Genomic DNA, 25,055 nt, shown 5'->3' with positions numbered 1-25,055 from the left:
TTTTTAGAAAGGACTTTCCTTCCCGAGGCCTACCAGACATGGGAAGGCCACGACAGAATCGTGACAGAAGACGACGGAAAGCCAGAGGGCGGCTGATGCCAATGGCGGTGGGCCAATGTTCCATTTATGATAGCAATTCGTTTCGCTTTTTTCAGCCATCGCTTTCATTCTCCATTTTCATGGCGGCTGTTTCTCTTCTCTATTGAGCCGTTTTTCTAGATTCCGCCTTCCCTTCAACTTCGCAGCCGTTCCCTGTTAATCCATACACTTCCTCGTTCTCTATATCTCTGTTCATCATTCGCACGATTAGCTTCAAATAACAAGTTCAATTCTGAATATTACAGATTAAATCGGCTAAGAAAACCAGTAGCAGCTATTATCATCATCTACGTATTGCGATTTCTACCTTGCATTTAATTGATTGGCTCTGCTCGCTTCGCCTCTCCCTCTCTGTCCTTATCAGATTTTGCTTGCGCTGCGTTCGAGGATCACGCTTTAATGCCCACTACTAATTGACTGCTTGCCCTTTGTTCCTCTCTCATTCTACCTTCTTTGCATTTCGCGACCGTCTTGTTAGTTCCCTTCTTGCAATGGAGTTCTCTGCGATTATGGCAAGTGGAGCTACCTCTTCTTCTGTTGTCTCTCTTTGCTGGAAACCTAATTCTAAGTGTACCGATTTTAAGTTTCTAGCTCAGAAGTCTCCCATATCGTTATTCGAGACCTTTAAATCAGTTCAATCGCCTCAACTTGATACCAATCCACTGAAATCCAGTACCCGAAGCATCAACTCTGGATTCTCATGCTCTGCTGCGACCCTATCTCCCTCGTCTACCACTGAGCTCGTCCCTTTTAAGCTACAGCGCCTGATTGAGGAATTCGAGTCCATATCCGAGCCGATTGATAGAGTGAAGCGGTTGTTACGGTATGCGACTCTTCTCCCTCCTTTAGATGCCGCAGCGAAACATGACTCGAATCGGGTCATGGGGTGTACGGCGCAGGTGTGGTTGGAGGTGCGGATTGATCAAGAGGGCAAGATGAGGTTCGCTGCAGATAGTGATTCAGAGATCTCTAAAGGGTTTTGCTCATGTTTAGTTTCGGTGCTTGATGGTGCGATGCCTGAGGATGTTCTGAAATTGAAGACGGACGATTTGGCTGCTCTGAATGTGGGATTGCCGGGTGGAGAGCGATCGAGAGTAAATACTTGGTACAATGTTTTGATTAGTATGCAAAAGAGGACTAAGGCTTTGCTTGCGGAGCTTGAAGGGAAGTCTCCATTTGAGCCGTTTCCATCTCTGGTTGTGACTGCTGATGGAGTTCATGCAAAAGGAAGCTATGCCGAAGCTCAGGTAACTGATGACACATTTGATATAAATTATGGATTATGTATTAACTATTGAAGATAAACACTGTTCATGTACAAAAAAAGCTTGAAATTGGTTTCTGGTAGCAGTACGTTTATTCAGTTCCTTTTCCAGGCAAGATATTTGTTCCCAAATGATTTTACAGTGAAAGAACTTGTCAAAGTGCTAAGGGAGAAAAAGATTGGCGTTGTTGCACACTTTTACATGGATCCTGAAGTCCAAGGGGTGTTAACTGCCGCCCAGAAGGAATGGTCTCACATTTATATATCTGATTCATTGGTAATGGCAGATATGGCTGTCAAGATGGCTAAAGATGGATGCCAATTTGTAACAGTACTTGGTGTAGATTTCATGTCGGAAAATGTTCGTGCGATTCTTGATCAAGCTGGCTTTGGAGAGGTGCGTCTTCCTTCTCTCAAATTTCTTCTTAACTTTTCATTGTTATCTATCGATACAAGATGAACTGATAGTGAAAGTAGTCAGAATGTTAAACAGCTCACGCACTTTTCAAAACGTGCCTGCTAAGGAGAGTTTCACACTCTTTTAAAGAATGTTTCGTTCTCCTTCCCAATCGACGTGGGATCTCATAATCCACCCCTCTTCGGGTCTATAACAGCCCAAGCCCACCGCTAGCAGATATTGTCCTCTTCGGGCTTCCCCTCAAGGTTTTCAAAACGCGTTTGCTAGAGAGAGGTTTCTACACCTTTATAAAATGCTATGTTCTCCTCCTCAACTCATGTAAGGCTTCACAATCCACCCCCATAGCCAAACTCTAACACTAGCAAATATTGTCCTATTTGGGCTTTTCCTTTCGAGCTTCCCCTCGAGGTTTTCAAAACGCGTCTGCTTGGGAGAGGTTTCCACACCCTTATAAAAAATGTTTTGTTCTCCTCCCCAACCAATATAGGATCTCACAATCCACTCCCTTCGAGTCTATAATAGCCCAAGCCCACAACTAGATATTGTCCTCTTTGGGCTTTCCCTTTCGGGATTCCCCTCAAGATTTTTAAAACGCGTCTACTAGGGAGAAGTTTCCATACCTTTAGAAAGAATACTTCGACTCTCCTCCCCAACCAACGTGGGATCTCACAGTAACTCTTTCAAAACCCTACGTCCTTCCCATGCTCTATGATTCGTTTTTATGAACTATTAAAGCCTTTGTAATAGTCTAGTGTCATCTCTAATTCAAGAATTTTCTCTGTAAGAAGTTGGGTTCTAACCTTCCAGCGTATGGATGAAACTTGTTCACTTTACATCATGATACATTTTTTGGTCTTCTCTAGATTAATTTAGATGTTGCTGCCCAGCATTTAATGGTGGTGGAACTATTGAGGTATCGATAATGGTTCCATATATGTAGGTAGGTGTGTACAGGATGTCTGATGAACGAATCGGTTGTTCTTTGGCCGAAGCTGCAGCTACTCCTTCCTATATGAATTATCTTGAAATGGCTTCAAAGGACTCTCCCTCCCTGCATGTTATCTACATAAATACATCATTAGAAACGAAAGCCTATGCTCATGAGCTTGTGCCAACAATTACCTGTACATCTTCTAATGTCGTGCAAACAATTTTGCAGGTAGAAAATATTCTCTCATTTGCATCCGTTCTGATACTTGTTAATCTTTTCGGTGCTAGTAGGAATCAACTTCAAAATACACTTGGAGTCTGCCTTACTGCTTAATGTTCATCCTTTCTTTGCTTTGTTCAGGCTTTTGCTCAAGTACCTGAGTTAAATGTTTGGTATGGGCCCGATTCCTACATGGGTGCAAATATTTTAGAACTGTTGCAGCAGATGACCCAGATGACAGATGAAGCAATTGCAATGGTTCATCCAAAACATAATAGGAACTCAATTAGATCATTGCTCCCTCGTCTGCACTATTACCAGGTTTTTTGGAACTCTGTTTTTTTCCTCTATTTTCGCCCTCTCTTAATTATAAGCTATGGTTGAGCATGTATTGATAAAGCTTGTGCCTCGAGTGTTATGTTAGTTTTGATATGTTCGCAAATTTTGGCACCTTCTTTTGATATGCTCAAGCCACCACTAGCTGATATTGTCCTCTTTGGGCTTTCTCTCAAGGTTTTTAAAATGTATATGCTAGAGAGCAGTTTCTACACCCGTATAAGGAATAGTTTGTTCTCCTCTCCAACTGATGTGGGATCTTGCAATTCACCCCCCTTCGAGGCCTAACGTCCTCGCTGTCACACCACCCAATGTCCACCCCTTCAGGACTTAGCGTCCTCGCTGACACATTGCCTAGTGTCTAACTCTGATACCATTTGTAAGAGCCCAAGTCTACCACTAGTATATATTGTCTCTTTGGGCTTTCTCTCTCGAGCTTCTCTCCTCAAGGTTTTTAGAACGCGTCTGCTAGGAAGAGATTTCTACACCTTTATAAGAAATGTTTCGTTTCCCTCTTCAATCGAGGTGAGATTTCACAATCCACCTCTCTTCGGGGCCCAACATCTTCGTTGGCACACCACCAGGTGTGTTGGATTGTGAGATCCCACGTCGATTGGAGAGAGGAATGAAACATTCCTTATAAGAGTGTAGAAACCTCTCCCTAGTAGACGCGTTCTAAAAACTTTGAGGGGAAACCCAAAAGGGAAAGCCCAAAGAGGGCAATATCTGTTAACGGTTAGCTTGAGTTGTTATATTTTGTATCGTAGATTGTGTTGATTTCCGCACCATCACTGACCTATTTGACCTCTAGATTACTGTTATTATTTGATATAATAGATGTCTTCTAATTTCAGGAAGGTACGTGCATTGTACACCATCTTTTCGGGCATGAAGTTGTGGAGAAGATAAACGAAATGTATTGTGATGCATTCCTTACTGCTCACTTCGAAGTCCCTGGAGAAATGTTTTCTTTAGCGATGGAAGCAAAAAGAAGAGGAATGGGAATTGTCGGTTCCACCCAGAATATATTGGATTTCATAAAACAAAGGGTGCAAGAAGCTTTGGACAGAAATGTCAATGAACATCTACAATTCGTGTTGGGAACAGAATCCGGAATGATAACATCAATTGTTGCAGCCATTCGTAATTTATTCAATTCTGCAAAATCCACTTCTGGAGGAGCAAAGATCAACGTGGAGATTGTCTTTCCCGTGTCATCAGATTCAATGACAAGAACATCATCAAGTTCATCCCCAGGCCAAAACCCGGTTGTACTTGGTGACATCAATTTACCTGTAGTACCCGGAGTTTCCAGTGGGGAGGGATGTTCTATTCACGGTGGCTGTGCATCTTGTCCATACATGAAGGTTAGTATTTATAGTTAATTTAGCATCCAAGTAAATTTTGTTCCCATTCGATATGGATAATGCTGTGAAGGGTTTGTTTGTAGCATGTTCCTATTTGAATAAGGAATTGTCACTAAAAGCAAGTTGTGAGGTCCTATATCGGTTGGAGAGGGGAACCAAACATTCTTTATAAGGGTGTGAAAACCTCTCCCTAATAGACGTGTTTTAAAACCGTAAGGTTGACAGCTATACGTAATGGGCCAAAGCGGACAATATCTGTTAGCAGTGGGCTTGAGACTGACGACGATACGTAACGGGCCAAAGCGGACAATATTTATTAGTGGTGGACTTGGACTGTTACAAATGGCATCAGAGCCAGACACCAGTCGGTGAGCCATCGTGGACGCTGGCTGCCAAGGAGGGTGGATTGTGAGATCCTACATCGGTTGGAGAGGGGAACAAAACATTTTTTATTAGAGTGTGGAAACCTCTCCCTAATAGACATGTAATGAGCTAAATCGGACAATATCTGTTAGTGGTGGGTTTGAGTTGTTACACAATTAGTTCTTTTCCTCTCTTAAATTAATTGGAGGGAGAAAACTTGGCAAGCCTAAATGGTGTCATTAGTTTTTTCTCTTGACATAATCTTTCTGAAACGAGACGACGTTGTCTTGGATTCTCATATCGTCTTTGTGTGGTATGATCCAGATGAATTCTCTCAGCTCTCTTATGAAAGTTTGTCAAAATCTCCCCGACAACAGAAGTGCAATTTCAGCACATGAAGCCAAGAGATTCAAACTGCACACAGTAACAGGAAAATCAGTAGCAGATATCGGGTGCGAACCAATCCTGCACATGAGAGATTTCCAGGTTTGTTTCATTGAATCCATTACCTCTTAGATTCCCCCTCTGTTCACTTGTATGAACCATACTTGGTCTGGGATTCTCCTTCACTGGTTCATGTTTTCAGGCTTCAAAACAGCTGCCAGAGAAACTTGTTCATCAGATACTCAATCGGCATTAGCAATGGGGACAGTTTTAGCAAGTCAATCCATGCTAGTTTCTTCTCATCCGCTGCTGTTGAGCCAAGAACATGTGGAATCATTCTCTCTTCTGAGCTAAGTTTTTCCCTGAATAACACAACCATTTATGTATCACCTCACATAAATCTTTAATCACTACTAAATCTAGTAGCTTTAGGTGATCAAGTATGATTTACTTAACCTTTTATATAGATTTGTAACAGCTCTTGACCGTGTGACACAGAACTAAGTTATATTTATATAGATTCAATGAGTTCTTGAAAGACTCAAAAAATGGTTGTACCCTTAGGTTAAGACTCTCGTTTTCACATGAACGTCCCTCCCTATACACTTCTTACCAATCTTCCAACTCCTTCAGACTTTTCGAGACTGAATCTTGACTTTCCTTGAGCTAACGGAAACACACTTAACAGCCCAAGCCTGAACAATTCAAGCTCACTGTTAGTAGTTATTGTCCTCTTTAGGCTTTTTTTCCTTTGGCTTTCCTTTCAAAGTTTTTAAAACAGGTTTGATAGGGAGAAGTTTCCACACCCTTTAAAGAATGTTTCGTTCTTTTTTCCAATCAATGTGGGATTTCACACACTCAATTTTACCTTTTGTGGAATGTCACTTCACTCTATTCTCCGCCCTCATAATAAATTGCATTTATTATACAATGTAAGAATGATTCAATGAACAACTCATATACCAATTATAAAAATTGTTCATATAAAATTATAAAAATAAAATTTAAATTCTTGAGTAAATTTATCTTAATTATTTGTTATTTTATATTTTGTACAAAAAAAATCATTTTAGTTATTAATAATTGTCATTATTTCTTTTTTAAAAAATATATTTAACTTGACCTACAATTTGTCAAATATTTCAAAATAAGATCGAATTTAGGTAATTAATGATTAAAATTTAAAAATTTTAATTAATTAAAAAGAAAAAAATATTCATTTTTACATTAAAAGTCGACCATTCCTCGTGAGAAGGCACGAGATAATGTAACTTGTGGGACCCACGATTCAAAAGAAATTGAATTAAGAATATTCGAGCCGCTGACTATTTTATTAATTTCATTGGACCACGTAAGCACGTGTTCAACCGACACGGGTTAGGCGTCAAAGGGTAATGTAGTCATTAGGGTATTTATTTGAGGATATTTCGGTCAGTTTGATTTTAACAACTACCCTCATCAGAACTTTCTTCATTCTGTTTCTTCTATAGTTTTATTTCTCGGAATTTGGCTGAAGGACCCATTGTTGATTTTCTTCTCTCTTTTTCAATTCTCTAAGGAATCAGGTAATTTGAGTTGCGAATTTTCCCTCCGATTCTTCACTCTTTCTTGTCATCTCATCGAAGTGATTGATTTTTTTCTCTCTAATTTATCTCGTCTAATGTGCAATTGACGTTCTACGTTATTCACAGAGCTTTTCGGCTTAATCTGGGGTTTTTTTAAGCATAATGCCTGGAGATTTCATCTCTTTCTTCATGATTAGCTTTCAATTTGTTGTTCAAGAATTTTTTTCTGATTTCGAGTTTCGAGTTGAATGGTTTATTGATCGATATGTTGCTGCATTGGGAACTTTCTCGAGTTAAAACACCCTGGCTATTGTCCTACTATCTGATTTCTGTCCTTCTAGGTTTTAGGGTTTTCACGATAGGGGTTTACCTGTTCTGTTTAGTTATTAGCAGAAGAATTTAGAATGCCTTAGCTATTTTGTCTGAGCTCAATGATTGATGATTGAGGTATAATTTTGAACAAGTATACAACATTCTTGTGAATTGACGGTAGTAGTTTGCTTGGTAAGATTGTTTTCATTCAGATGTTGATTTATTTTATCAAGTTAAAAGAAATGCTCTGTGTCTACTTTTCCTTGAAAATTATTCCATGCAAGAGTGCATCGAATGCTTGTTGGCTTTATACTTGGATGTGACGAATGAAGATGAAGCTTCTAGTTCATAACTTTTTCTTCTTCCACATGTGTTACGTCTGACAACTCCTTGCATCAGAAAACTTTTGAATTCACCGTAGTACTGATCCAGACTTTTTTGATCTCTAACCTTTCGTTTGCCCTGTCTTCTTTTTCTACGTGAGAGAAGAGTGATGATGTAATAATCCAAACCCACCGCTATCAAATATTGTTCTCTTTGAGATTTCCCTTTTGGGCTTCTCCTTAAGGTTTTAAAACGCATATGCTAGATAGAGGTTTTCACACCCTTATAAAGAATGCTTTGTTACCCTCTCCAACCGATGTGGGATCTCACAATCCACCCCCCTTCAAGGCCCAACGTCCTCACTGGCATTCATTTTCCTCTCCAATCCAAAATCTTACACCTGACAAGTTACTTGGGGAGATTTTCTATAACATGTATCCTTCATTCCTTTCATTTTGATGTCTTGTGCCTTGAAATTTCATTTGAAATTATTTTTTGATAAAAGAATTGGCTGTCCAATAGTTTATTTCTGTCATTCCAAGTCTGGAGAATTGAGAATAAGGCCCCTTCGCGAAGTCTCTATTCTTCTTTCTTTTATCTCTAAAACAGATGGCAGCACATTAAGGAAAAGGAAAGGACTTCTTTTTCTCCTATAGTTATCTTTTATTCATAACCTTTACCTCAAAAGAAAAACAAAATCCCACATAAAGAGGTGAAAGAAAGAAAGAAAGAAAGAAAGACCCTGATAGTGTAGCATGCTTTAGGCTTTGCTGCTTTGGTACCACATGAGACAGGCCTACTAGAACAGCCATGCCATAGAAAAGCACATGGTGCCTGATGTTAGATACTAGATACATATGCAAGGCATTATCAGGGGGTAAGCTTTTGTTCAGTCGAAGACGACCATGATAATAAATGAAAAGGTTTACCGTACCATGGTTTGTCAATAATTTTCATCCTATTCCTCCTATACTTGCTAGGATTTTACTTATAAAATTTAGAGTCACATTTGTTACCTAGACGTTCACATAGCCATAGGAAACTCTCTGGACTCTCGTTATTAGTGCCTGGTTCTTTTAATTGCATGGTGACCAATTCTCGAACTTGTGGCCAAATAACTGTTATTTGTTTCTTCAACAAATTCTTTTATGGGATCTTATTCTTATAATTCATGCTGTTCTGATAGGATTCACGTGTTTACTACAATATGGCATCTGCGAGTGGAATAGGAAGTGTTCAAGGAAGGCAGCCTTTATTTTCTTTCGGTGTTATCTCCGATGTTCAGTATGCAGATATTCCTGATGGTCGCTCATTCCTTGGCACTCCCCGTTATTATCGACATAGTATTAATGTACTGCAAAGAGCAGTGCAAAACTGGAACAACCAACAAAAGCTTAAATTCGTCCTAAATTTTGGAGACATTGTTGATGGATTTTGCCCCAAGGACCAATCTCTCAGCTCTGTAAAGAAAGTAGTTGGTGAATTTGATAAGTTTAATGGTCTGGTATATCATATGATTGGAAACCACTGCCTCTACAATCTTCCACGCAAAGAATTACTTCCATTATTGAAGATTTCAAAACTTGATGGAGGTCATGCTTATTACGACTTCTCGCCTACTTCGAATTTCAGATTCGTCGTACTTGATGGTTATGATATAAGTGTTATTGGTTGGCCTCAGGATCATCCAAACTCAATGGAGGCCCTCCAAATTCTATCCCAGAGAAACCCAAATGCAGACAAGAATAGCCCATCAGGATTGATTGGCTTAGAAAGAAGATACCTTATGTTCAATGGAGGAGTTGGTAAAGAACAATTGAAATGGTTAGATGGTGTACTTCAGGAAGCAACACATTTAAAACAAAAGGTGATTGTTTGCAGTCATCTGCCCCTAGATCCTGGGGCAACATCTTTTGAAGCACTTCTATGGAACTACGACGAAGTAATGAACCTGATACACAATTACAATTGTGTCAAAGTTTGCCTGGCTGGGCACGATCATAAAGGTGGATATACAATTGATTCCCATGGAATACATCATAGAGTTCTTGAAGCAGCCCTTGAGTGTCCCCCTGGCAGCGACGCGTTCGGACACATCGACGTCTACAATGATGGACTGTATCTTATTGCTATAGATCGAATGAGCAGCTCAAGAATGCCTTTCGATTCCGATCGAACTTGTGACAGTGAGATTGGCTGCATTACAGACCCTTTAACATCTACATTATAAATCATCTTATGACGTATATATTTCATGGTCATAAGTATATAGCCATTTGAAAAGGGAAAACTACGAAATTTTAAGTTACATTCCCTTGTAGAAATGGCTGAGGAGCCCTCAACTTTTCCCTTGTCAAATATGTGGTGGAGAAAGAAAACGAAAAATGGTTTCGAATTTTTTGTTTATTGCTAACTACTATGCACCGTTTTATTATTATTTTCTTTACTTCAAACTATTACGAGTAGTTGATGTCTTCCCAAATACTAAATGGGTAAAACATGTACATCATTTTCTAGTAGCATAGTAGGGAAAGAAATTAGATGATGGTAGATGCATTATTAACTTCTCATTTATAATCTATCTGATTTATTTTCTGTCATGAAATCGACAATTTTTTTTACTATTTGATATATGAGAGTTATCAACTGGCAGAGATTTTTTAGTACAACAAATATAGATACGAAGATTTGAACTTTGGACCTCTAACGAGTGTAGATATCTTTCTTTTTGGTTTCAAAAGTCATATGACATTGAGAGAACTTTCACCAACAAACAAAATATCTAATATCTTAGTGGTAGAAAAATGAAAAGACAGAAATAGTAAACTTGTACTCCACCATGTTCTAAGGTTGGAGTGTTGCAACCTTTTGTGTTCCATTGAAGCTAAAGTCCAATATCTTCAAATATTGTCATTAATCAACACATTCATAATTTAATACACTTTATTTTCCATCTTTTCACCTAGAAAATTACAGTACAAGAGAAACCCAAAATGCAGAAAGACTTCAAAAAAAGAACTCAGAAACAGAGCAAGTTTCCATCTTTGTTAACTTACTGTCCCGGCGCCTCTGCCTTCTTGGTCTTTCTCTTGCCGGCTAAGAAGAATCCGGACAAAGACAGCACAGAGAAAGCACTGAAGCAAACAGAGGCAATATCAAGTGAGATATGGCGACCTGTGATCGCTTTGATTTGAAACAAGTTTGTGCCTTTTTTGTTGTCACTCGTTTGCCCGTAGCCCACTTCCTCGCCGGCGGAATTGAAAGCGTAGGCCCGGACGAAGAAAGTTCCCGTTGGAATGTCACGCGCCACAGTCCACTCGAACTTTTGTACGGTCTTGTTCGCCGGATTGTACGGCTTTCCCACAATGAGGAACTGGCAGGTCTTGTCCTTTGAGAGATCGTCCTCTGTTTTTCTCCAGGCCCGGTCCACTTGACTCACCGGCGCGTAGCAGAGCTTCGCCTCGACGGTCTTGTAGCTCGAATCCGACCCAGATTTGACAGTCCCGTTTAGAACCCAGGTCACACTGATTTTATCAACACCCGCTTTGAGAACTGCATTAAAAAAAGACAACCCAGTTGTTAGAAATGGGTAAAGTTCCAATTTTGGATTCAGATCATATGCTTTCCTTCAAGTTTTTAAAACTTTTTCTCTTCAGTGATCACACAATCCACTCCCAAATCCACCACTTTGGAATCTAGCGTTCTTGTTGTCACACCGTCTCCTATCCATCCCCTTCAATCTTGTGTTCATCCTCATTCGTAGTCCAGCCTTCTCATTGGCAAATCATTGAGTGTCTAGCTCTAATATTATTGGTAATGAATTCATCAGTGTAGATATTCTCCTTTTAAACTTTCCCTTTTGACTTTCTCAAGGTTTACATAATGCGTGCATTAGAGAAATGTTACAAGATATCTAATTGGTGGAGCGGAAAAATCTTACCTTGTCCAGGTTTAGGCGAAGCAGTGACCTCCAAACTTCTTGGAAGAGACGAAAAGTGGATATGTCCATGAGAGAATCCCAAGAAACAGAACAGAAACAGAGCAGCCAAGAGAAACCCATTAGCAGACATATTGATTGAACCCTCCATGTTTCAGCAGACTTGAGGACGACGACGATGATGACACTCATAGCAGAAGTAGGGAGCTGGGTTGGTTTTATATACAAGTGGTGACAGAACAAGTCAAAGTAGCCCAAGTTGGGCTCATGAAGAGGGAATTTCAGGAACTACACTTCTTTGTCTCTAAACTCCTCTGAAAAGACAAACGGGGAAAAGGGTTTGGGTTTATTTTAGTGGGTTTGACTTTCATAGGAAAGATTGGGCAGAATGAGAAGATTTTGGATTCAAATTTTAAGCTTGAGCTAGACTAGGGATGCAATGTTAACTCTCTAATTCGTTATCGTTCCAAATACCACTAACGAGTTAAACTTTATTTTATTAAAAATTAACGAGTTAATTAAGACTTTCACCTTAGAAGAATTAGTGAAGATTGAATTGAGGGTAAAAATTGTCACACTTATTTAAGTTTAACTTCGACAATGGTGTAAATTTAAGAAAAAAATGAATTTCTTTCCTAAATTTTAATATTAATAGACCCACGTTGTGAGGTAGACATTGAATAGAACGAGTATCTACGATGACCGAGAAATTTTGTTGTGGGGCTTAGGTGAGCTTTAGAGACAGGGAAAAGGCAAAGGGCAATGGTATTTGATTTATCTATTTTCCCAGCGTCACACTTTTATTTTATAATTTCGTACAACTCCCAGCAAATGGTCAACTTACTCCCCCACCACCACAAATATCCATAATTATCAATGCTATATCACCAATTTTCTACCAATTCAAATTCATTCGTCTTATATTGTGACACCCGAGTAAATGAGATGTACATAAATGAATTGAGACCATATTTGAATGAGAGCGATCATAAAGATAGGATCGATTAAGAAATACTTAAAAGAATTGAAAGTTCTTGCTTATACCAATAAAGTGTACCTTCGTTTTCGATGGCTTAATCATGAAAATTCTATGGCTAAACATGGTTTACTTAGAACAATTTTACGTTGGATGATCTTCTATGCTTTTTTTTAGAATGCATGTGAGTGATGATAAAGTATGCTAAAAGGATTCATGTTGGTATGTGGTGATAAACTTCACTCTTAAGAAGCGATGAGTAGGTAAGTGTTATGTCTGGGGCCACCAAGTGTCGAATTTGAACTCTGAATCTTGGACATGAGTCATTACAAATATTTTAATCTATAGTTCGAGATAAAATTTTGTATTGAGTGTTTATAGATTAAATTGGATCGAGTTGTTTGGATCATTAATTCAAATTTGTTGTTTTTAAGAAAAGTAAAATGTAATTTCAATATATATTTTTTTTAAAAAAAATACTAAAGACTTAAGTGTCATAAGAGAATAAATAATTAAAAAATAATTTTAAACTTAAATAAAATAAAATAAATATATGGATAGATTATTGTAGTGTAATAAAAAATAATAATAATAAATTTCTCTCCGTTAGTTATATGAGAGTAGGACAAACACTATATTCTTCGTCTCCATCTCTGTCCCCGTCTCCGTCTAGGCAAGGAGAGCTTATTCTTTAAGTATAAACTTTAATTACCAACATCAAAGAAAATAAACAGCAACAAATGATATAACAAAATTAAATTTTGTAACACGATATAGATGATAAACAATTTAAGAATTCATGATGATATAAACTCACCAAATTTGAACTAAAAACTCTCGGTCATATTATCATAGAATAATCTCAATACCTACAACATAGTTATTTCGAGTCATAACATGCATAAAATAATTTCAAGATACGCAGTAGAATAGATCTAATTATACAAGTAGTCTCAAGATACGTAGCATAATATTCTCTTACATTAACGCTTCAGGTCTAGAATTTTATCCATAATTTGAATCTAAAATAACGGTAACTATAACTTAACATGTAGCCATGGCAGATTGAGTATTAATAGTATGAAACCATTTCTAACATAAAAGTACAAATTCTCAAACGGTTCTTCTAATAATTCATAAAAGATAGTAAAATCATAAACTTTAAAAGGCAAGATTTGACCCTCCATGTGAAGATTCAAAAAAGTGGGTATGAAAACTCAAATCAAATACAAATCAAAGGTCAAAAAAAGGGAAGAAAACATGAACAAATTAAATGGGAGAAATTTCAAATAATATTAAAACAATGAGAAGGTCAAACACAGAATCTATAATTAATAAATAAAAAATAAAAGTTAGTGCTTGGTTAGCGTCTTTTAATTTGTTCATATCACAAAAAGCTTCATGAAGAACTCGTCTTTGCTTGCCTAATTATAGCCTAACACGTTTTAATTCAACTCTTAATCGTTGCTGTTTTAGACTCATCCACTATAATTTGCCTATATATATATATATATATATATACCCATCTTCTCTACAATCTCAAATCCATTACAAATCCATTAGAAATGAGGAGTTTTGTAAGGCTTTTGTTCGTGGTGGCCTTGGCCTTGGCCTTGTTAGCGCCTCTTGTCATGGCTCATGCAGCCAAAGAAGATTTGAAGGTTACATCGGTGTGGGGGAGGGGCGGGTTCTTCTCGTATCGGTATAGGCCTTACCAGGCAGCGGTGACATGCGATAGGAGTATCAAGGTGTGCCGTGCCAAGGGCAGCCGTGGGCGCAATTGCTGCAAGAAAAGGTGCGTGGATTTGAAGACGGATAGATACAATTGCGGGAAGTGTGGGAAGAAATGTAAGTACTCGGAGATATGTTGTAAAGGGAAGTGTGTGAATCCAATGTTTAATAGGAACAACTGTGGCGGCTGCAATAATAAGTGTAGCAGAGGAAGCTCGTGCGTTTATGGGATGTGCGGCTACGCGTAAATAACGGCGGATTGTTTTGATTATTCGTTATTGGTATTGATTAATTTCATATATCAATGAATTAATGGATTTGTTTTAAGTTGATGTTGTTTTCGTTTATAATCTTGTTTTGATTAATGGATTCCTCTTGTTCATATGAAACAACTCGTTTGATATAATGCATTATAAGGGTCGTTGTCATTGTCAATCAAGCTCATATTAGTCGTCATATTAAGTCGTGGCTATAAGGTTTGACAAGATGTATATGGAGTGTTCTTCGATCAACCCAATCCAATCTCGATAAAATTTGGGTTGAATTATAAACTTAAATGAAATCTTCATAGAGAGGGAGGCTTTCACATCTTCTTAACCTGAAATGGCAAATGGTTGGGGAGAAAGTTCCTTTTCCAAGGTACCTGAGCATAGATTTATTGGAGTGATGAAGCCTGCAGCTCAAAAGATTAGAGCACGTGGCTTCGAACCAGGTGTCGAGGGTTTGAATCCTTCCTCATCCACAACCGCCAAAAAGGGAAGACTTTTTTTTTTTTTTTTTTTCTGGAGGTAGAAAAATTATGATCGAAATAGTATATTATGAAAAAATCAAGCCATTTACACCAGGCGCACTGCGCTTTCCCTTGTCCAGATGTTCTTCTCAATCTTGGAAAGGTGACCCGCCGAAGACAGGAGCCCTTTAACATGTTTACGAAGACCTCTTAGAGAAAGGGGGTTCGATCAGTAGAGGGGACTACTTTGCCTCCCCGGAAGAAAAAGAGCCATGCTGGACGACTGATCCCGTTGATCATATAACAGGGAGGGAACGTGTCACATTAGAGGTGAACGATCAAAGATGTCCTCTAATTACCACGATGAGGCTGGTCCCCCTTTGATTTTAGTAGACTAAGCTATGAATATGAATGAAGAAATGAATGCCGGGCTCTTTCTTTCACTGCTAACCCCAATCAGTTTCAACATGCTGATACTTGCCCTTTCGTCGAGCCCCATAGCTAATCTAAAGCTATGAAACACGAACTTTTAAGAAGTGGTCTAGCAGCTAACATGAACATGGGAAATCAAAAAAGTAGGGAGAAAATTCAAATAGTTGAAAACTGCGGAGAAGGTCAGAGAAAGAATAATAAATAAGGACGTGTAGGAACATGTTGACCTCCTTTTCATTGCCTAATATACAAAACAAAGCCCACCACGTTTTTGCATCCAATTCTTAATGGACGCTGTTTTAGACTCATCCACTATCATTCCATATAAATACATACCCACATCTTCTCTACACCCTCATACCCAACAAAATGAGCTTCTTTGCAAAGCTATTATTTGCGGTGGCCTTGTGCGCATCTCTCTCCGCGTCTGGCGCAGCCAAGTTAGAGGACGACGAAGGGTTGGAAGCTTTAAAGCTACTTAGCTCGCTTCGGGCCAGGAGGGGCTTCTTCGCTTACAGGTTTAGGCCTTACCAGGCGCCGAGGACATGCGATAGGAATGTAGAGGTGTGTCGGGGCAAAGGCAGCTGCTGCGGCAAGAAGTGTGTGGATTTGAAGAGGGACAGAGTTAATTGTGGGAGGTGCGGGAAGAGATGCAAGTACTCCGAGATGTGCTGCAATGGAAGGTGTGTGAAGCCGATGTTCGATAGGAACCATTGTGGAGGCTGCAAGAAGAAGTGTAGCAGAGGTAGCTTGTGCGTCTATGGGATGTGTGGCTATGCATGAGTGATGATAGGGGAACAAAATTGTTACTCTTGAACAAATTATTTTGATTTCTTTTTATTTTTTAATGTAAACAAATTGTTTTGATTATTCATCATTGGACAATATAATTCATTTATTGTCTCAATTTGTTAAATTAATAAAAATTTATATATTTTTTTTTTAATTGAAAAATAAGATATTGATTTTTTTATTTGCATCTAGTTGGTTTGTTTGATTTGAGCTCGAGCTTGTTAAGAAATAGAAATAGAAAATAGAATTGTAGCTTGATAGGTAAGATATATTCTAACTAATATATCTCCAAAATATCCTCTTAATAGAGTTTAATGATGAAAAATTATAATGTCTGGTTCCTGGATGGATTCATAATAATTCACCTCTCTTACAAAAAAAAAAAAAAAAAATCAGATCGATATTAAGAGGTTAAGGATTGGGTCATAATTATTACGAAACTCACCTAGACCAATGATCTTTTATATATTTTTCAAGAAATAATTTTACGTATTATTGTCAAAATTTTCATACTACGACAATACTGACTCTTTTCATTCAACATTTAGTCATTTAATGATATATTATTTTATTTTATAGATCCCACACCATTCTTAAATAGTTGAAGATAGTTATCAGACATGTTTTTGTTAAAAACATTTATCTTAACTAGTTGGACTTTGTTTATGCACCATTATTTCATTTCGTTCTATTAATGGACTCAGAGTAGAGTGAACAATTGTGAAGAGCTTTGAACAAAACATAGATAAAGTACGTAATCTATCAAACTTAGTCTAAATCGAGCCACGGTATGCGGCACCTCCCTCTTTAATTTTGTAGCTCGACATTAGTTTGATTTAGACACTAGTCTAAGCACTAAAGTATATATTAGGCATCACGACCCTCCAACCACCGATCATGACTCGGAGCTGATGTAAACTTTGGGTAAATTCTTGAATATGATAGGTTCGAAGAACGTCAGGCAGCCACCCGGGACTTTTTGCTTTAGAACAAAAAATTAAGCTAAGCTTCAGAAGAGGCATTCCAGGGACAAAAGACGTGCCGTTAATTTAAATAAATTCCGACAAATATATATAATATGACAATTAAGTAAACGAGTATTATCTAAAAAAGGAAAAAAAGTAAACGAGTAATTATTTAATTTAGTCAACGATGCAGAGTATAATATTTTATTGTAGACGTCTGAAGTTATTCAGTTCATTCACATGCGTACGGAAAGTATCCAAATTCATTATTTAAATAATAATAATAATTTATGTGTTGTACCAAAAATTTTATAACCCATATATCATAAATTTATTCTTTTTATTTTTTTTTTAATTCCTTTCCTATCTAGAAATACACAAGAAAAAAAAAGGCTGAGTAGAATGAGAGATACATGAATAAATCGAGAATACATCGAAATAAGAGTGTTCTAAGAATACAACTGTCAATCTATTAGCACGACTAAGTTTAGGGTATCGCTCTGATTTCATGTCAGATGAACACAATTCTCCACAATGGTATGATATTGTCCACTTTAAGCCTAAACTCTCGTGACTTTATTTTGTAATTCCCCAAAAGGCCTTATGCCAATGAATAATATTCTTGATTATAAACCCATCATCATTCCCTAAATTAGCCATGTGAGATTTTCATCATCTAACACTCATAATGTACGGGGCCAGCGTCTTCGTTGGCACACCGTCCGATGTCTGACTCTAATATCATTTATAATAGCCCAAACTCACTACTAATATATATTGACCAGTTACGATGTAGGAGCTCACATGTTGAATATAATAGATCAAAATTCAATCAACACTCTCAGAGACATGGATCTTGCCCATTTATTTGGTGCAGCCTCAATATTATATGATATCTAACTTCTTGGAACAAGTAAGCCCAAAATGAAGCCGTGCAGTCACGTTTAACAATCTGACTTAAAAAAGGTGACTAAATTGTCTTCTTAGATCGTGACCTCCACTTCTCCCCATACTCCAATCCACATATTTAAGCCCCTCAAAGTCACCTCGTTCATCAAACCCTCTTCAAACTGTGCATTCCTTGTAGCCATGGCTTCCTCATCATCCCACCTTCTTCTAACTCTTCTCATCATTCTCTCACTCATCCAATCCTCCCATCAAGATTACTACACCCCAACCAAGAACAACATGAACATAATCGACTCTTGCTGGCGTTCATCCTCCAATTGGGCCAAAAACCGCCAAGCCTTAGCCAACTGCGCCGTGGGCTACGGCAAGGACGCAATTGGAGGCAAATTTGGCACCATTTACGTAGTCACCGACCCATCTGACAACCCTTCAAACCCCAAATATGGAACGTTGCGTTATGGTGTGATTCAAAATAAGCCACTTTGGGTTGTGTTTGCTAAGAGCATGGTTATTGTGTTGAAGAATGAGCTGATGATAAATAGTTTCAAGACCATTGATGGACGTGGCGCTAATGTGGAGATTGCTTATGGGCCTTGCATTACGGTGCAAAGGGTTAGCCATGTTATTATACATGGAATTAGTATCCATGATTGTAAGCCTGCCAAAGCTGGGCTTGTTAGAGACAGTGTCACGCATGTTGGCAAACGTAGAGGCTCTGATGGTGATGCCATTTCTATATTTGGTTCTTCCCATGTTTGGATTGATCATTGTTACTTAGCTCGATCCACTGATGGACTTATTGATATCATTCATGCTTCCACCGCTGTTACTGTCTCAAATAACTACTTCTCCCAGCATGACAAGGTAAGAATGTTGTTCTTTTTAAGATCGTTTCTGTCCGATTCCACTTCAGTTACAGAGTAAAACGAAACATTTTTATAAGAGTGTAGAAATCTCTCATCAACGTAGAAAACAATATCTAAAATTTGGGTTTGGTTTTTGATAGGTGATGCTGCTCGGACATAATGATGGGTTCACCGATGATAAAATTATGAGGGTCACCATTGTCTTTAACCGCTTCGGAGCTGGCCTTATCGAGAGGATGCCGAGGTAAAAGTCATATATTCATATTTCATCATCCATTTAACTCTACAAAAAATCTCAGGCTTTTAATATTCTCAGGTATCAAAATTTACTAGAAAATGCTACAAATACTTGCAATAATATATATATATATATATATATTTTTTTTTTGTTAGCTATCATATCCATTATTTCTGGTAGCGTAAATTAAAGACTAACCCTTTACTTATAATTAAAATTTCTTCGTAGTTTAAGACTAAATTTGTAATCGAACGGAGTGTTATATGAATATCCCTAATGTTTTGTTATTTGGGTATTAATAATGATATAGGGTTAGGTTCGGTTACACCCACGTTGCCAACAATCGATACGACGAGTGGAAAATGTACGCAATAGGTGGAAGTGCAAACCCCACAATCTTCAGTGAAGGAAACTACTTCGTAGCTCCCAAGAACTCAAATGCCAAACAGGTACTACTTAGCAACAACCACTTCACTTCAAGAATCAAAACTTAAATTTGGATGTAAAATAAAGCATTTTAATAACGAACAGGTAACAAAAAGAGAGGTCAACAAAGGGTGGAATAACTGGAAATGGAGATCCTCAAGAGACGTGTTCTTGAATGGCGCTTACTTTGTGCAATCTGGGTGGGGAAGTTGCAGCCCATTCTACACAAGGGCTCAGTCCTTTCCAGTGGCTCCAGGCTCCAAGGTTCCAGCTTTGACTGCAAATTCTGGGCCACTTCGTTGCTCCATTGGCAAACCTTGCTGATTAAATTACCCATGTTTTGTTAATCGAAGTGCTATACCCTGCTTCGTTTGAAGCTTGTGAGTATGTAATTTTGGGCACTCACAAAATATTTGCCGAAACCACGTGATGGTAAAAGTTCTCTATTTATATAAAAATAATAAATTGATATAAGATATTTGACTATAATAAAACTGTAAATCGATGGTAAATTTTAAAGTAAATATCTAGATATTTGATTATAATATATAAATATTTCTACAAAACTGTATAATTAATCTAAAGTATTTTGATTAAATTACAACATTTGATTAAAAAAGCCTGTTGTCGTTGGTTTGAATCCCGCAGGTTACCGGAGCTTTGGCTCTTACTCTTCTTAAGAACCATATGGCAGCCGCTGCCACTACGAACAACCCCACGCCCGACACGGCCGCTGCTGTCCCTGCAATTTCAATATGCAATAATATTATTAGTTTTAATGGGAATTACAAGAACCAAGATTTTGCATACATTATTTAATTATTGCAAAATTATCTAGTAAAAATATTCTATAAAATGAATAATAATAATAAAGTAAATGAAAATTTTTATATATTATATAGATATCTCTAATCGATAGAAAGTATAACGTAGAATAAAATTTGTTTTTAAACTAGCTCACCTGAAATTACTATAACCTTCCTCTTTTGAGACTGATCGTGATCTGCAGAAATGATAATTACACAATTTATTCAATAATATAATGTGAATTGAAACATAATTAATGAGTTGATATAAGATTAATTGATAACCCTTATAAATTTTTTAATTGTTAAAGAATATATTGTAATATTAAATTTTAATTTTTTTAGAAATTAGATCAGAAGAACATTTTATATATATATATATATATATAACTGTTTTTAAAAGAATAAGAAACAGGTAAGAATTCCCGTAGAAAGTTGATGCTTGCAAAAAACCTGAAAAATGTGTGTTAGATGAACACGACTCTTCACAATGATATGATATTGTTCACTTTCAACATAAGCTCTCATGACTTCATTTTGGGCTTCCTAAAAGATCTTGTACTAATGGAAAAAGTATTTTTTGTTTATAAACCCATGATTATTTCCTAAATTAGTCGATGTGGGACTTTCAGACAAAAAAAAGTTCTTCCTATAGACATCTCTAATTCTATAAAAAGATATTTGGGGGGTTTATAATAAATAAAATGGGTCAAATTGATAATTGAAATTTATTTTTTATAACAAAAAAATGAAATAAAAATAAAAATTCACTAACCTCCACAAAAAGTAGTAACATTCCGTTCCCCACAGAGGCACATAAACTCTTGACTCAGAGTATCGAATCCACAAGTTCCTCCTCCTTTCACCATATCCTGACAATGCAAACACTTGGTCGACACCGGAATATCAAAATCAACCCGAATCCCATATTCCGGCACCTGATCGTACGGCTGATCCGGCGCCCCAATACTCTTCCAATACACACTCGTGTAGCTCGAACAGTACCTAAGCATCAGCCGCAATGATTCCGTCGCCTTCGGATAATACGAGCAGCACGACATCGCCCCCAACCCCCCACCGCACTTTGGCAAGTGCCTGCACAGATAGCTAGCACTATCGCACGACGAATCGCACCGCTCCGGAAACCGCTCGCAGAACATCGGCTTCGGAGCCACAATTACGTTATCTTCGCTGCAGTTGAAGAACAGGTAGTCGTTTTGGGAGGAGAGCGAGAGGTGGGTGCTTGTGTCGAGGCTGAAGGGTCTTGTGGGGCGGAAATTGTCGGCATCGTCGCAGTTCCACATGAAGGGGTCGGTGATTTTGATGTGGCGTTCTATGTAGCTTATGGTTTCAATTGGGTACCTGCCTGAGGGGGTTCTTAATTCGAGCTTGCCGGAGTCGGTGCAGTCAAGAATGTGGCGGTAGTATGGGCTGCCGCAGCCGTCGTCGATGCCAAATGGGTAATTGATTTGAATTTGGCCGCAGGAAGTTCGGCATTTGGTGGATTGAATTGGGGTTGAGAAGAGAAACAGAGTGAGGATGAGAACAGAGTAGTGGGGGAGTGGCATTGTTTTGGGAGATGGGTTTGGTGTGATGGGGGGTGGGGAAATGGAAGCATAAGGGAATTTGTTGGATGAGTAAAGGGGCTATTTTTTTGCTTTTGGTGCGTTGGATGGGTGCTTTTGGCTGTGCGTTATGAGACCTTTGCTGCGGTTTCAAGCGATTCTTTTGACCATCTTGTATACTTTCGTTCTTTACTGCATTGGGAAATTGAAACAAACTCGAACCACCTCTTATTTCAACTTTTTAAAGCCTACCAAATCTGTTGCTTTTTGATTCTATGATTCTTGCCTTCAAACTTGGGTAAGGGCACACTCGTTTTAAAAACGTTGAGGGGAACTTGGGTTGGTTTCGTATAGCTAAATCTAATCTTTTGGGTCTTGTCTTTCACATTTCATATTTTAATTTATATATATATATATATATATATATATATACACAAATGAGATAAGACAGAGAGAAGAGTCGGAGTTGGGACGAGGAGTAAAATGTAATACTCATTTTTTATCTAGTTTAATTAACTGGGAGAAATCTCTCTTCATAATTTTCTCTTTTCTTAATTTAAGTAGTAGTATAGAAATGAAAAGGAAAAAGGTAGGAACTGTCATTTCTTAGGGAAAGAAAAAAAAAAGAGGCTGGATGACACTCGCTGCGCATGATTGAACTAGGATTCAGACTATTTCATGTTCTTCTTTACAGCGCTGTTAGTAGAAGTGGGAGAACCCTTACTCCGCTGGCCTGGTGGCGATGGTGGTGGTGGTGTCCTGGAGATAAGGTGGGCAAGGCAGAGCATCATGCTAGTTTGTGAAGACACAAGGCAGCCCAACAAAGGATCAATCATCAAACCCTCTTGGCCGCCGACCCTTTTCAGGCTCTTAACCACTTCCTCTATGTTCCCTATCAGCCTATCCAATGGGATGGAACTCGAATCAGCTTCCTCAGCATACTCCAACTTGTTTCCAACGACCGAGTTGAGGATTCGTCGCTTTTGGGTGGGTGGCTCATGTTCGGAGTTGGACATGGGGCTCGGCGCTGGCCTCTTCTTAGAACCTCGCAGATTTGGAGGCGAAATGGGCTTGGTTATTTTGGGACCGGTAGAGGGGCGGGGGGATGGTGGTGGACTAAAGAGTGCATCGGATATAACTGCGCTGTCTCCGCCCATGCCTGCGCCTTACAAAACCCTAATAAAATCTAAACAATCTCCCAACTTCCAATATAAATAAACAAGTAGAGTCAATCCCTCCCCACTTTTCCACGCGGGAGCATTAAGTAATGCAGTCAGACTTGAAATGACACTACACCCAGATAGCCTCTCTTAAGGCATACAGAACCCTTGAATGAATAAAGTACATTGTTCATTCAATACTTGAGTCACTTTTGACTATATCTTTCATATTCACAACTTCTTTATTCGAGACTCTCGTGACTTTGCTTTTGGTTTCTGTAAAATGTCTCAATATGGAGATGTATTATGATCATCCTCTAAATTAGCCAATGTGGAACTCTCACCCAATAATCCTCGACTATAATCAATTTTAAAAATAACTTATATCCCAACCGTGTTTTGAAATGGGCCAAGTTGGGTTTGGTTAAATCTTTAATGGTTAAATCAATTTTAAAAACAACTTATATCCCAACATTATTCTCTTATTAGTAACCTAATCAAGAAGAAGCTCCACTCCATTGGTTCATTAAGGCAAATGGTCAGTGTTTATATATAAGTTGTTCATGGGAGCTCACACATCACATATATTAAGCTCTTTGCCAAGTTTAAGTGAGATGTAAAAGGTTTCCAATTCCAATTCCAACTAAAAATATGGTGCCGGTTCACCAGCTGTCTTCAAATTCGTCGACCACCATAAAATTGATATCGACGACGGTAAGTTCTACGAAGTTAAATTGTCAACACGAGAACGTGAAGGAGGATCAACACCAACCGACGATCGTTAACGACAAAGCTTCACGTCTCACGATATTTATTCAATGGGCTAGAACTAAACTACACAACTTCCTTTATTTATTTCTTATTGTTATGAATTTGGTTGGTAAACTTTGAATTTTACTTCCGTTCGTCAATTTTTGAATGTCTAAAGTTCCCCGTTTTATTTTTTATTATTATTAATTCGGTCGATAAACTTTCAACTTTAGGTCTATTCGTCTATTTTTTTTTTAATGTCTGAACTTTCAATTTTAGTTTTAAGAAGTTTATCTAACAATATTTTAAATTTTTTTAGGAAGCAAAAATGTATTTTTTTAAAAGTTAACAATAAATTAATTTAAATGGAAGTTTTCATTTATTTTAATTTAGTCTAATGTTTAGGTCAAACTGTTCTTTTTTTTTTTTTTTTTTTTTAAACACCTTTGTTAAACTTGTGAATGTGAACATTTTTTCAGGGAACCAAAGAAGGGACCAGCAGGACCAGCAGCTATGCGATGCTGCAACCAAGGGTGACTGGAAGGCTGCACAGGACATCGAAAAGGAACATAAGGGGATCCTATCGAAGGTAATAAGCAAGGATAGGGAAGAAACAGCTCTCCACATTGCCACCAGATTCAACCAGGCTACTTTCGTGGAGAAGCTGGTTCAAAAACTGAACGTAAAGGACTTGGAAGCCACAAATATATATGGAAACACAGCCCTTTGCATCGCTGCAACATCAGGCGCTGTGGATATTGTTAGACACACTCAAACAACAAAGAGACAACACTTAGAAAAAATAAGCACGGTACATATAGAGAAGAAAAAAAACTAAATAACTGCTAATAACCTACACTAACTTCCCTTACTATTATCCATAAATACAAGATTAAACAAGTTCATGGTGCAAAAGCATAACAATTTAGTACTAATTCGTGGGTCTGGAAATGCCACTCCTGTTTTAAATGCTGCCAGATATGAACACAACCATATGGTTTCTTATCTCTACAAAGAGATGGCTTTGGAAATTAACGAGCAAATGGAGCTTCTTCTTAGTGCCATTGCCACCGATCATTACGGTTTGTTTTTACCCGAAAAATTTAATTTTTATGAATTGGGTCGGATAGAAATACCCTTCTAGTTTAGTCAAAATTCATAATCATGACGTTTTTTTTTTTTTTTTTTTT

At 37.9% G+C, this 25,055-nt stretch overlaps 6 protein-coding genes and 1 pseudogene across 6 annotated transcripts; 5 read left to right on the top strand and 2 right to left on the bottom strand.

Moving 5' to 3' along the window:
• The first annotated feature begins 23 nt into the window (after positions 1 to 23).
• LOC111495423 (quinolinate synthase, chloroplastic) lies at positions 24 to 5,836 on the top strand. Its single transcript, XM_023145465.1, has 7 exons — positions 24 to 1,346; positions 1,476 to 1,760; positions 2,722 to 2,940; positions 3,073 to 3,252; positions 4,122 to 4,634; positions 5,322 to 5,483; positions 5,584 to 5,836. The coding sequence occupies exons 1-7, from the start codon at positions 591 to 593 to the stop codon at positions 5,635 to 5,637; spliced, it is 2,169 nt and encodes a 722-aa protein (XP_023001233.1). The 5' UTR covers positions 24 to 590; the 3' UTR covers positions 5,638 to 5,836.
• An 854-nt stretch (positions 5,837 to 6,690) lies between these two features.
• LOC111495463 (manganese-dependent ADP-ribose/CDP-alcohol diphosphatase-like) lies at positions 6,691 to 10,016 on the top strand. The gene is made up of 2 exons (XM_023145519.1): positions 6,691 to 6,946; positions 8,769 to 10,016. Exon 2 carries the CDS (start codon positions 8,790 to 8,792, stop codon positions 9,810 to 9,812), a length of 1,023 nt encoding a protein of 340 aa, XP_023001287.1. The 5' UTR covers positions 6,691 to 6,946; positions 8,769 to 8,789; the 3' UTR covers positions 9,813 to 10,016.
• Positions 10,017 to 10,467: 451 nt separating this feature from the next.
• Positions 10,468 to 11,697, bottom strand: LOC111495476 (high-affinity nitrate transporter 3.1-like). Its single transcript, XM_023145536.1, has 2 exons — positions 11,523 to 11,697; positions 10,468 to 11,134 (listed from the first exon to the last, which is right to left on the bottom strand). Exons 1-2 carry the CDS (start codon positions 11,668 to 11,670, stop codon positions 10,635 to 10,637), a joined length of 648 nt encoding a protein of 215 aa, XP_023001304.1. The 5' UTR covers positions 11,671 to 11,697; the 3' UTR covers positions 10,468 to 10,634.
• A 2,375-nt stretch (positions 11,698 to 14,072) lies between these two features.
• LOC111495484 (stigma-specific STIG1-like protein 1) lies at positions 14,073 to 14,720 on the top strand. Its single transcript, XM_023145552.1, has one exon. The coding sequence runs from the start codon at positions 14,127 to 14,129 to the stop codon at positions 14,472 to 14,474; it is 348 nt and encodes a 115-aa protein (XP_023001320.1). The 5' UTR covers positions 14,073 to 14,126; the 3' UTR covers positions 14,475 to 14,720.
• A 3,503-nt stretch (positions 14,721 to 18,223) lies between these two features.
• On the top strand, positions 18,224 to 20,025 carry LOC111495456 (probable pectate lyase 16). Its single transcript, XM_023145513.1, has 4 exons — positions 18,224 to 18,918; positions 19,061 to 19,164; positions 19,469 to 19,607; positions 19,690 to 20,025. The coding sequence occupies exons 1-4, from the start codon at positions 18,235 to 18,237 to the stop codon at positions 19,906 to 19,908; spliced, it is 1,146 nt and encodes a 381-aa protein (XP_023001281.1). The 5' UTR covers positions 18,224 to 18,234; the 3' UTR covers positions 19,909 to 20,025.
• A 58-nt stretch (positions 20,026 to 20,083) lies between these two features.
• Positions 20,084 to 22,051, bottom strand: LOC111495466. The gene is made up of 3 exons (XM_023145524.1): positions 21,166 to 22,051; positions 20,546 to 20,587; positions 20,084 to 20,326 (listed from the first exon to the last, which is right to left on the bottom strand). Exons 1-3 carry the CDS (start codon positions 21,956 to 21,958, stop codon positions 20,196 to 20,198), a joined length of 966 nt encoding a protein of 321 aa, XP_023001292.1. The 5' UTR covers positions 21,959 to 22,051; the 3' UTR covers positions 20,084 to 20,195.
• Positions 22,052 to 23,766: 1,715 nt separating this feature from the next.
• LOC111495722 overlaps positions 23,767 to 25,055 on the top strand; it is a 4,506-nt pseudogene continuing 3,217 nt past the window's right edge.

Source organism: Cucurbita maxima, unplaced genomic scaffold (assembly GCF_002738345.1).
Source record: "Cucurbita maxima cultivar Rimu unplaced genomic scaffold, Cmax_1.0 Cma_Scf00021, whole genome shotgun sequence".
In the NCBI taxonomy this organism is placed as follows: domain Eukaryota; kingdom Viridiplantae; phylum Streptophyta; class Magnoliopsida; order Cucurbitales; family Cucurbitaceae; genus Cucurbita; species Cucurbita maxima.
The sequence above is the reverse complement of the archived record's forward strand: the minus strand, read 5'-3'. Positions and strand labels throughout refer to the sequence as shown.